The following is a 12,549-nucleotide window of genomic DNA, read 5'->3' as shown; positions in this document are numbered from 1 at the left end:
GACAGACCATTCACTGGTTGATAACAGCTGGATGAAAAACACAATTGCATATCATGTGAGTTTTCTATCAGGTCTACAAAGTTATTTTGTAAAGCCAGTTACAGACAAGGTTGGCAGTTTTGAGGGTTCAGCAGAACCTGATGGACATTAATTGCAAGTTTAGCACAGTGAAAATAAGGTGCTTCTAACTGCCTAATGTATTCTGAGATGGTTTAGTTGACACCTTACTTTCCCTAAATTAGTTAGATCATTAAACTTCTATGGCCACATGAACATGCACTTATGGAAAGTACAGTAAGTATTTAATGTTAGCCTGGAATTGGGAGCCAGAAGCGGATTAAACTGCCATCATTTTTAATAGATTCATTTCAAAGCCTTTTCTGCCGAGTTTACCACTGCTCAGAGCTTTATAGAATCTCGACTGGTTGGGGGAGATCTCTGCAATCTGCGCAGGGTGTCCTTGTGAGTGGCTGGGGTTGAGAGGGAGCCTGAAAAATGGGCGAGTAAAATGGGAGAGATGAGTCATAAGAGCTCTGGGTGGGAAGGATAATGGAGAATAGGGTCACTGTGAGGTCCAGCATTTTTGCACAGAACCATAGATATCATATAATTTACAGTGCAGAGGAAGGCCATTCGGCCCATCGAGCCTGCACCAGCTCTTGGAAAGAGCACCCTACCCAAGGTAGACACCTCCACCTTATCCCCATAACCCTGTAACCCCACCCAACACTAAGGGCAATTTTGGACACTAAGGGCAATTTATAACGGCCAATCCACCTAACCTGCACATCTTTGGACTGTGGAAGGAAACCGGAGCACCCGGAGGAAACCAACGCACACACTGGGAGGATATACAGACTCCGCAGACAGTGACCCAAGCCGGAATCGAACCTGGGACCCTGGAGCTGTGAAGCAATTGTGCTAACCACAATGCTACCGTGGAGCAGTAGCAACACGGTGGTGCATGTAAGTGGTACTGAGAGAGGTGCAGCCCCCGCCCCCCCACCCCAGTTGAAAGAATAAGTGAAACCTGGGACCTTACTGTGTGTAAACAGTGAATAATTGTTTCCACTGGTGGGAAAATGGGAAACTAAGGGATGGAAGCCAAGTATTCTCACTGGAAAAAATGAAGGGGAAGGGAGGAGGAAGATTCTTGATCTGATGCTAGTAATCTGTGGAATCTATTGCGATAGAGAAAAACTATCATTTCAAAGAGAATAAGATAGATATTTGCTCATGTAATCATAGGTCACAGGATCAGGAATCAAATGATTAGATATGATCAAAACATCATGTCATCAAACCTCCAGGAACGTTTCCATCTGTTGACCAGAACCCCTAATTCCTTCTCGCCCTGATTAAGACACTATTTTGTTCTCTTGCAAATGTGAGGGCCTTTGCGCTGAAACTGACCTCTGACTTTCAGGTTTCCTCTCCTGAACAAAATTAGTCCTGAAGAGCCTAGGCCTTATAAGCAGTTGCAGGCAGTTAAATCACTCGGTTCTTGCCATTCTTGCCTTTGTATTTTAAGTTAACAGTCACAATACAAATACCCAAAAAAATCACTGAGTTCTTTAAATGGTTTAAGATCTGACAATTGCATCATTCAGGAAATTTTAGCCCATGTTTGGAACCATTCATAGACTGACTTTCCTTGTGTTCTTATGAGGTTCTGCTTGTTGGCTGAGGTACCAACAGGTAGTCAACACAAGCTGTTTCCCAGATAGTATCTGCTGCAGAGCCAACAAGATAATTGAAGAGTAATGAAGTGAAAATATGTACTGGTTCTTTTATTTTCATATTCCCCTGTGTTCATGTATGCTAGCTCCATCAATTATATGTAAAAATGGTGACTGCTTATAGCAACCATTTTCGATGGAAGGAGGTGATGCTAAAAATGAGGAAATATACATTCCAATTTTTGTTGTGAAGTTCACCTCAATTAGGCAAACAAAAAGTATAATATATTATCAAGTACATTGTCCATTTATCATTTCCTTCAGTCATGCAACTTTTTTCTCTTTTAGGTTTCCACAAGAGTTGAATGTAGGAAAGATAAGCGCAGAAGTGATGTGGAACCTTTTTGCCCAGGACATGAAATATGCAATGGAAGGTTGTACTATTTCTATTGTATGTTTGGTTTACAAATTCTAAAGGGTTTTTTTTACTTCTTGACATGACTGGACTATGCGGCAATTGCTTGAACATTTGTTTGAGTTTATCCTATTTTTTTTTTTTTAGAAAACATTTTATTGAGGCATTTATAATTTTATCATTTTAACATTCTGAACAACAGAGTGGAAGTTTATCCTATTTATAATGTTATTAAAAACCTTATTTTAATCCAGGTGACGGGGGTCTTATCCACCGGCTGAAGAGCCAGTGAGAGCCCTGCATCAACTGCTTTGAGTTAAGTAAAATCACCATAATCCCAGATGACCATATGTTGCTTTCCCCCTTGAGGGGGAGAGCTGACTGGTGATGATTTAACCTGAGGGCCACCACACCTCAGGCGAGGGGCAAGCTTGAGAAGGCGGGGCCTTCATGAATAATGTCAGCCGGTACGGGAATTGAACCCTCGGTGTTGACCTCGCTCTGCATCACGAACAAGCTGTCCAGCATCTGAGCTAAATCGGCCCCTGAGGAATTACTCAATTCTTTTGAGTAGGTGACAACCAGGCACTTAAGTTGCCATCGGTTGGCCTTCCCTCGGATCAAAAATCCCAGAGGGGTGGAAATCCCGCCCCTGATAATCGCTGGTCACTCAGATGTTGGTAGCTATCTATTGCAGATAGTGCCACTGGGGCAATGGGGCCTTCAATTGCTGACAAGGATGAGCTTCTTTGGGACTAGTTTTGTTTAGGAGATCAGTTTCAGTTTCTGACAATCTTATTTTCAAGAGGATGATATGGAGATTATGCACTCGTTGGAGGCCCAGGATCAGCAAGGGCCCAGATCACAAGTGAGAGAGGGCAGGATGAGGGATACGGAGAGGCAGGAATGAGTGTCAGAGGCATGCATAGGGGAATGGCTCTCCATGCCTCCCAATCTTACCAATGCCAGGTCCCTTAATCTGCCGCTGATTTTAACACTGATGCTTTAGGACATGTCTCTGTGCCTCTGTACTGCAGTGAATTTCCTGTAAGAACTGGAGTAAGTCATTCAGCCCCTCAAGCCTGTCCCACTTCTACATTTGATCATGGCTGATCTGTATTTTGACTCCATCTACCAACTTTTGTTCCATAACCCTTAATTCCCTTTTCTAACAAAACTCTATCAATCTGAAGTTTTGAAAGCTTCACCTGACCTAGCCTCAGCAACCTTTTGGCAGAGAGTTAAGATTTCTACTAACATTTGTGTGAAAAAAGTACTTTCTGACATTCCTGAATGACCTAGCCCAATTTTAAGGCCTCCCTCTCCTGGGACCTCCAGCCAGAGGAGAATCATCTTGCACCGCATTATGTAACATTTACAACATAGAAATAGGTTACTTAGCCCAACAGATCTATGCTGGTGTTTATGATCCATATGTACCACCTCCCAATGTTCTTTATTTTTCTCTCATTGACATACTTAGATTCCTTACTCAAATTCCTTTCTCTCTCATTTACAAATGTTTATAAATAGCATTTTTAAAGTCTACACAACTAAATCTTCTAAAATCAATAGTACTGATCAAAACAAATAGCTCCAGGAGTATTGCAAGTCTTTTTTGATTTTTAGACTATTAAAATGCAAAGCTTTTGAAGCTTCATAAACTTGAGGCCATCCAAAACTCTGCTGTGCTGGCGCTGCTGAATCATGGCGTCGAGGACCCGAGTTCGATCCCAGCTCCGGGTCACTGTCTGAGTGGAGTTTGCACATTCTCCCCATGTCTTCTGGGTCGCACCCCACAACCCAAAAATGTGCAGGGTAGGTGGATTGGCCATGCTAAATTCCCTCTTAATTGTAAAAGAAAATTCAAAATTAATTTTTTTTTAAAAAAAGATACCCGAGCTCCTGTAATTCTAGCCGCCTGGGCATTCCTTAATTCAGTCATTCCACCATTGGCAGCCATCCATTCAACTGCCAAGGCCATAGGCTCTGGAATTTCTTACCTAAATCTTTCCATCTTTCTATTCATTTTTTCCATACTTAAGATGCTCATTAGAATCTACCATTTTGACCAAGCATTTTGGCATCTATCCTAAAATTGCCCTGTATGGCTCGATGTCAAATGTTTGACCATGCTTCTGTGAAGCACCGCAGCACATTTCGCTATGTTACAGATGCTATAGAAGTACAAGGTGTTATGAAATTAGAATATACATATTTTTATTATTTTTGTTTATGCTTCAATGTTGGATAACATTCCGAGCGCAGTTTGAGAACGCGAGTTAAGGTTTTTAATTTTTAAAAACAAAAAGTAACCCTTTTCCACATTAAAATTTATTGTATTGTCTTCTTGAACAGGATTACGTGGATTTAGAGTGTCAATCAAGTGTCAACTTCGTTAGCAAGGCAGGCTTGAATTTGACAAAGATAAACATCCTTACTTATTTTCTGTGTGAAAGCAAAGTTATTTCAGAAGGGATTATCAACTGTCACCATAAGCTTTTGTTTTCTTCGGTATGTCACAAAAGTCTAGCACATTAGCCTTGTACAGCCTATTACTTTAATGATTGTCAGCTCTGTCAAAAGCTTAAAAGCGCAGCATCCAACAAAGTATATCCTGTACTAACTCAAGGTTCTGGGTTCCATTCTTAGTGTGCACTGAGATAGTTTATTGTAACTGAGGCAGAAATTGGGATGCTAATAATAAATTAAGATGTGTCGGAGAGAGGGTGGTCACCAGAGGCAAATAAGGTCAAGATAAAGCGGAGAGAGATAATGCTGAGAGCAAGCAGCCAGTGAAAGAAAGAGATTTGCCAGGGAGGAAGTAGTTAACTCAAGGTCAGCCACAAAGACAGGAAAAGAATGAATATCTTAAAGAACCAGGCGGAGAGAAAAAAGTGATTAACTAGGCCTGATGTCTGCAAGCTGTATCTCATGCAGGCGAATTGGGGGATAGAGGGGCTAGAATAAATAAATCTTAATTTGCCAACTATAACTACAAAGTCATAAGGGTAATTTTTCTTTTAAGCATTGGTGGATAACTGGATGATGTGTATCGACCATCTGTTACATACTCCGCTGAGTTGCACAGCCAGTTTCCTGCAAATAACCACAGTGAAAACCAGTTATTCATGAAGTACATTGCAGATCATGGATGTTCAAAAACTTCTAGAAATGCAAAATAGAATGGATTTAATTAATCATGATTTGCCGGACTCGAAATTAATTTAATCCCACACCACCCGCTCTCCAATTGTGACAGACATATCCAGGCTTCCTCGAGAAGGATAGATACACCTTCCCTGGACCAGTGGTTCTAAAACTGAGGACAGACCCCTGGGAGCATAAACCTATTACTGTCAAGGTCATTAGAACTGTCAACAAACCTGTCAGAATCAACTGTCAGATCTTTCAGAAGAACCTGTCAAAAGGACCAATCAAAGGGAGCTGTCAAGCAATCAAGGCATTGGAAAGTCCTGCCCTTTCAATCTGTAATGTGAAAGATCCAACACATTTAACTGCGAGTTTCTAAAGGGGGCCGGTAATGGAAGCCCTTAAGGTTATGTCAACATACAGAGTGAAATAAGAATCAAAGCTTTTAAAAAATGCGCAGACATTATTTTCAAAGATTTAAAGGACCGGACTTTTAAATGCCTTGACTGCATGACAGCTCTCTTTGTGGGACTGATTGGTTTGGGCTAGAGGGATATTTAATGTTTTTTTTCCTTATTTTTAAACTTTGGACCGTGTCAGATCCTCGAGGCAGGACAGCCCAGCCCATCACTGCACCCAACATCCTCATCAGTTCCTCTCAGGTCGCTCAACCCCCTAATCCAGACTGCACTCCCCACCATCTCCATCCCCGAACCAAAAATCTGATGTCTAGGCTGCCATTTTTAAAAGTTGGGTTCGTAGCCAGAATTCTTCCGTATCTTTCTTTTTTTTAAAATAATTTTTATTGAGGTTTTCACAAAATATCAACAACAAAATGAAAAAGGAACCCAATAGAATTAAATACAGAACAAAATAAAACAACCCCCGTGCCCCCCTCCCCCTATACAGAAATAATAAATTAACACCCTGATTTAACACATAGCAAACATAGCAAATATATACACCCCCTCAGATCCCCCAGTGTAAACAAACACAAATAAAATAGAACCTCCCCGCCCCCCCCCCCCCCCCCCCCCCCCCCGGGTTGCTACTGCTGCTGACCATTGTCTACCATTCTGCCAGGAAGTCCAAGAACGGTTGCCACCGCCTGAAAAACCTTGCACCAATCCCCTTAAAGCAAATTTCACCCTCTCCAATTTAATAAACCCCGCCATATCGTTGATCCAGGATTCCACGCTTGGGGGCCTCACATCCTTCCACTGAAGAAGAATCCTTCGCCAGGCTACCAGGGACGCAAAGGCCAGAATACCGGCCTCTTTCGCCTCCTGCACTCCCGGCTCCCCTGCAACCCCAAATATTATGAGCCCCCAGCCCGGTTTGACCCTGGATCCTACCACCCTCAACACCGTCCTCGCTACGCCCTTCCTAAATTCCTCCAGCGCTGGGCATGCCCAGAACATATGGGTGTGGTTTTCTGGGCTCCCTGAGCACCTAACACACCTGTCCTCACCCCCAAAGAACCGGCTCATCCTTGTCCCGGTCATATGTGCCCTGTGCAGCACCTTAAACTGTATGAGGCTGAGCATCGCGAACAAAGAGGAAGAGTTCACCCTCCCAAGGGCATCTGCCCACGTCCCCTCCTCGATCTCCTCCCCCAACTCCTCCTCCCACTTACGTTTCAACTCCACCACTGAGGCCTCCTCCTCCTCCTGCATCACCTGGTAAGTTGCCGAGATCTTCCCCTCTCATATTTCTCCTCCAGCTCACCCAGGCTCGCGAACTTCCCATCCACAAACAGGTCCCCCAACCTTCTTATCCCTGCCCTGTGCCACCCCGAAAACCCTACATCTATTCACCTTGGGACAAACCGGTGGTTCCCCCGTATTAGGGACCACACCGAAGCCCCCACTTCCCCCCCTGTGCCACCTCCACTGCCCCCAGATTTTGAGGGTAGCCGCCACCACCGGGCTCGTGGTATACCTCATTGGAGGGAGCGGCAGCGGCGCCGTTGCCAGCGCTTCCAGACTCGTACCCTCACAAGTCGCCATCTCCAGCCTCTTCCATGCAGCCCCCTCCCCCTCCATCACCCACTTGCACAATATCGCCACATTGGCAGCCCAGTAGTACCCACAGAGGTTGGGCAGTTCCAGCCCCCCCCCCATCCCTACTCCGCTCCAGGAACACCCTTCTCACCCTCGGAGTCCCTCGCGCCCACACAAACCCCGTTATGCTCCTGTTGACCCGCCTAAAGAAGGCCTTCGGGATAAGAATGGGGAGGCACTGGAACAGGAACAAAAACCTTGGGAGCACCATCATCTTAACTGACTGCACCCTACCCGCCAGGGACAGCGGCAATGCATCCCACCTCTTAAACCCCTCCTCCATTTGCTCCACTAGCCTCGTGAAATTAAGTCTATACAGGGCCCCCCAGCTCCTGGCCACCTGGACCCCCAAATACCTGAAGCTCCTCTCCGCCCTTTTTAATGGGAGCTCGCCAATCCCCCTCTCCTGGTCCCCTGGGTGAACCACGAACAACCCCCTCTTCCCCATATTGAGCTTGTACCCTGAGAAATCCCCGAACTCCCTGAGGATCCTCATTACCTCCGGCATTCCTCCCACCGGGTCCGCCACATATAGCAGCAAGTCGTCCGCATAGAGCAACACCCTATGCTCCTCCCCACCCTGCACCAACCCCCTCCAGTTCCTTGACTCCCTCAGTGCCATAGCCAGGGGTTCAATCGCCAGTGCGAAGAGCAGGGAGGACAGGGGACACCCCTGCCACGTCCCTCGGTGCAACCGAAAGTACTCAGACCTCCTCCTGTTCGTGGCCACACTCGCCATCGGGACCTCATACAACAGCCTAACCCACCTGACAAACCCCTCCCCAAACCCGAACCTCTTCAGCACCTCCCGCAAGTACCGCCACTCTACCCTATCGAAGGCCTTCTCGGCGTCCACCGCCACCACTATCACTGCCTCCCCCTCCCTCGCCGGCATCATAATAATGTTCAGGAGCCTCCGCACATTCGCGTTCAACTGCCTCCCCTTCACGAACCCCGTCTGGTCTTCGTGGATCACCTGCGGCACACAATCCTCAATTCTCGTGGCTAAGACCTTCGCCAGCACCTTGGCATCTACGTTTAACAACAAAATCGGCCTGTAAGACCCACACTGCAGGGGATCCTTGTCCCACTTCAGGATCAAGGAGATCAGTGCCCGGGACATCGTCATGGGCAAAGCCCCCCCTCCCTTGCCTCATTGAAGGTCCTAACTAGCAACGGGCCCAACAGGTCCACATATTTTTTGTAGAATTCGACCGGGAAACCGTCCGGCCCCGGTGCCTTCCCCGCCTGCATGCTCCCTATCCCTTTGGCCAGCTCCTCCAGCCCAATCGGGGCCCCTAATCCCGCCACCAGTCCCTCCTCCACCTTCGGAAACCTCAATTGGTCCAGAAAGCGGCCCATCCCACCCTCCTCCAGTGGGGGCTCGGACCGATACAATTCCTCATAAAGGTCCCTGAAGACCCCATTGATGCCAACCCCACTCCGCACCACACTTCCTCCCCTGTCCTTAACTCCCCCGATCTCCCTAGCTGCGTCCTGCGCATCCGACTTGCCTTTTCCCCATACTCCTAAATCGCCCCCTGGGCCTTCCTCCACTACGCCTCCGCCTTCCTGGTGGTCAACAGGTCGAATTCGGCCTGGAGGCTACACCTCTACCTCAACAGTCCCTCCTTAGGCACCTCCGCATACCTCCTGTCTACCCTCACCATCTCCCCCACCAGCCTCTCCCTCTCCCTCTGCTCTCTCCTCTCCTTGTGGGCCCTAATGGAGATCAGCTCTCCCCTAACCACCGCCTTCAGTGCCTCCCAGACCATTCCCACTCGGACCTCCCCGTGATCGTTGGCCTCCAGGTATCTCTCTATGCTTCCTCGGACTCGCTCACTCACCTCCTCGTCCGCCAACAGCCCCACTTCCAAGCGCCACAACGGGCACTGGTCCCTCTCCTCCCCCAGCTCTAGGTCTACCCAATGTGTGGTGTGATCCGAAATGGCTACCGCCGAGTACTCGGTATCCTCTACTCTCGCTATCAGCGCCCTACTCATAATTTAAAAAGTCGATTCGGGAATAAGCCTTATGAACATGTGAGAAGAATGAAAATTCCCTAGCTCCCGGCCTTGCAAATCTCCAAGGGTCCACCCCTCCCATCTGGTCCATAAACCCCCTCAGCACTTCAGCCACCGTCGGCTTCCTACCTGTCCTAGACCTGGAGCGATCCAGTGCCGGATCCAACACCTGTTAAAGCCCCCCCCCATTATCAGGCCCCCCACTTCCAAGTCTGGGATCCAACCCAACATGCGCCGCATAAAACCCGCATCGTCTCAGTTCGGGATGTACACGTTGACCAGCACCACCCTCTCCCCTTGCATCTTACCACTTACCATTACATACCTGCCGCCATTGTCTGTCACAGTGCTCGACGCCTCGAACGACACCTTTCCCACCAAGGTCGCCACCCCCCCGATTTTTGGCATCCAGCCCTGAACGAAACACCTGATCTACCTACCCCTTCCTCAATCTTACCTGGTCTGCCATGTTCAGGTGTGTCTCCTGGAGCATGACCACATCTGCCTTCAGCCCCTTCAGGTACGCGAATACCCGGGCCCGCTTGACCGGCCCGTTCAGTCCCCTTACATTCCAGGTTATCAGCCGGATCAGGGGGCTACCCGCCTCCCTCCCCGCCGACTAGTCATAACCCCTCCTCGGCCAGCCACGCGCCCGCACCCCACGCCCGGCCCATTCCCCACGGCGGCAGACCCCGTCCCAGCCCCCTCTACTCGCTCCAGCTCCCCCTTGACCATACCAGCAGCAACCCGGTTCCCGCCCACCCACCCAGCTAGGACCCCTCCTAGCTGCTTTGCTCCCCCCATTGCACTCCCGCAAGTCAGCTGACTTCTGCTGACCCCGGCCACTCCCGCCTCCCCTTCGACTCCTCCCATTGTGGGACATTCCCTCCTTCTCCATTACCCATCAGCAGGCTCTCCGCCTCCCCTTCCATCCCAAGCGCGGGAAACAACCCTTGCTACCCCGCCCCGGCCCAACCCCTCCAGCCTTCAGCGCGGGAAAAAGCCCGCGCTTTCCACCTGCCCGGCCTTTTAGAGGCCCAGTTCCCTCACCGCTGACTCGGGCCTCACCCTTCCCTGCGGGGTCCCATCCCCCCTACCGGCCATCCACCCCTACTCCATTTACTTACCCCCCTCCAAGAGCCCACCCGACAGACCCAACCAAAACAGTGCCCAACCCACCCTAACCACCCACAGCGAAGCAAAAAGAAACAAGAGCAAAGAACCCCCCCTCAAAATGTAACACACCAACAGCAATCCCCGACCACCCATCCCGACCCTCAGTTTGTGTCCAGCTTCTCGGCCTGAACAAAGGCCCACGCCTCCTCTGGGGACTCAAAATAATGGTGCCGGTCCTTGTAGGTGACCCACAGTCGCGCCGGCTGCAGCATGCCAAACTTCACCCACTTCCTGTGCAGCACCGTCTTCGCCCGGTTGTACCGGGCCCTCTTCTTTGCCACCTCCGCACTCCAGCCCTGATATATTTGAACCTCCGCGTTCTCCCACCTGCTGCTCCTCTCTTTCTTGGCCCACTTGAGCACGCACTCCCGATCAGCGTACCGATGAAACCGCACCAGCACCGCCCGCGGCGGCTCGTTAGCCTTGGGCCTCCTCGCCAGCACTCTATGGGCCCCTTCCAGCTCCAGGGGCCCCTGGAAGGACCCCGCTCCCATCAGCGAGTTTAACATGGTGACCACATAGGCCCCCACGTCCGACCCCTCCAGCCCCTCCGGGAGGCCCAGGATCCGCAAATTCTTCCGCCTCGACCGTTTCTCCATCTCCTCGAACCCTTCCTGCCATTTCTTGTGGAGCGCCTCGTGTGCCTCCACCTTTACGCAAGGCCTAAAATCTCGTCTTCGTTGTCGGAGATCTTTTGTCGGACATAGAACATAGAAAAATACAGCACAGAACAGGCCCTTCGGCCCACGATATTGTGCCGAATCTTTGTCCTACATTAATCGTAGATTATCATAGAATTTACAGTGCAGAAGGAGGCCACCCGGCCCATCGAGTCTGCACCGGATCCTGGAAAGAGCACCCTACCCAAGGTCAACGCTTCCACCCTATCCCCACAGCCCAGCCATCCCACCCAACGCTAAGGGCGATTTTGGACACTAAAGGCAATTTATCACGGCCAATCCACCTAACCTGCACATCTTTGGACTGTGGGAGGAAACCGGAGCACCCAGAGGAAACCCACGCATACACGGGGAGGACGTGCAGACTCCGCACAGACAGTGACCCAAGCCGGAATCGAACCTGGGACCCTGGAGCTGTGAAGCAATTGTGCTATCCACAATGCTACCGTGCTGCCCTTAACAAATTCATCTACACTATATCATTCTACCGTAATCCATGTACCTATCCAATAGCTGCTTGAAGGTCCCTAATGTTTCCGACTCAACTACTTCCACAGGCAGTGCATTCCATGCCCCACTACTCTCTGGGTAAAGAACCTACCTCTGACATCACCCCTATATCGTCCACCATTCACCTTAAATTTATGTCCCCTTGAAATGGTTTGTTCCACCCGGGGAAAAAGTCTCTGACTGTCTACTCTATCTATTCCCCTGATCATCTTATAAATCTCTATCAAGTCGCCCCTCATCCTTCTCCGTTCTAATGAGAAAAGGGCTAGCACCGTCAACCTTTCCTCGTATGACCTACTCTCCATTCCAGGCAACATCCTGGTAAATCTCCTTTGCACCTTTTCCAAAGCTTCCACATCCTTCCTAAAATGAGGTGACCAGAACTGTACACAGTACTCCAAATGTGGCCTTACCAAAGCTTTGTACAGCTGCATCATCACCTTATGGCTCTTAAATTCAATCCCTCTGTTAATGAACGCTAGCACACCATAGGCCTTCTTCACAGCTCTACCCACTTGAGTGGCAACTTTCAAAGATATATGAACATAGATAGACCCCAAGATCTCTCTGCTCCTCCACATTGCCAAGAACTCTACCGTTAACCCTGTATTCCGCATTCATATTTGTCCTTCCAAAATGGACAACCTCACACTTTTCAGGGTTAAACTCCATCTGCCACTTCTCAGCCCAGCTCTGCATCCTACCTATGTCTCTTTGCAGCCGACAACAGTCCTCACTATCCACAACTCCACCAATCTCCGTATCGTCTGCAAATTTACTGACCCACCCTTCAACTCCCTCATCCAAGTCATTAATGAAAATCACAAATAGCAGAGGACCTAGAACTGA

The 12,549-nt window shown here is 49.0% G+C and overlaps 1 protein-coding gene across 1 annotated transcript in view; it reads left to right on the top strand.

Moving 5' to 3' along the window:
- LOC140395097 (protein unc-13 homolog A-like) overlaps positions 1-12,549 on the top strand; it is a 522,914-nt gene that overhangs the window by 416,603 nt on the left and 93,762 nt on the right. The window contains exon 28 of the mRNA XM_072482511.1: positions 2,028-2,113. Coding sequence (XP_072338612.1) covers positions 2,028-2,113 — 86 coding nt within the window. The remainder of the gene's footprint in view (positions 1-2,027; positions 2,114-12,549) is intronic.

Source organism: Scyliorhinus torazame, chromosome 18, assembly GCF_047496885.1.
Source record: "Scyliorhinus torazame isolate Kashiwa2021f chromosome 18, sScyTor2.1, whole genome shotgun sequence".
Lineage (NCBI taxonomy): Eukaryota > Metazoa > Chordata > Chondrichthyes > Carcharhiniformes > Scyliorhinidae > Scyliorhinus > Scyliorhinus torazame.
This window is presented reverse-complemented; position numbering and strand designations above follow the sequence as displayed.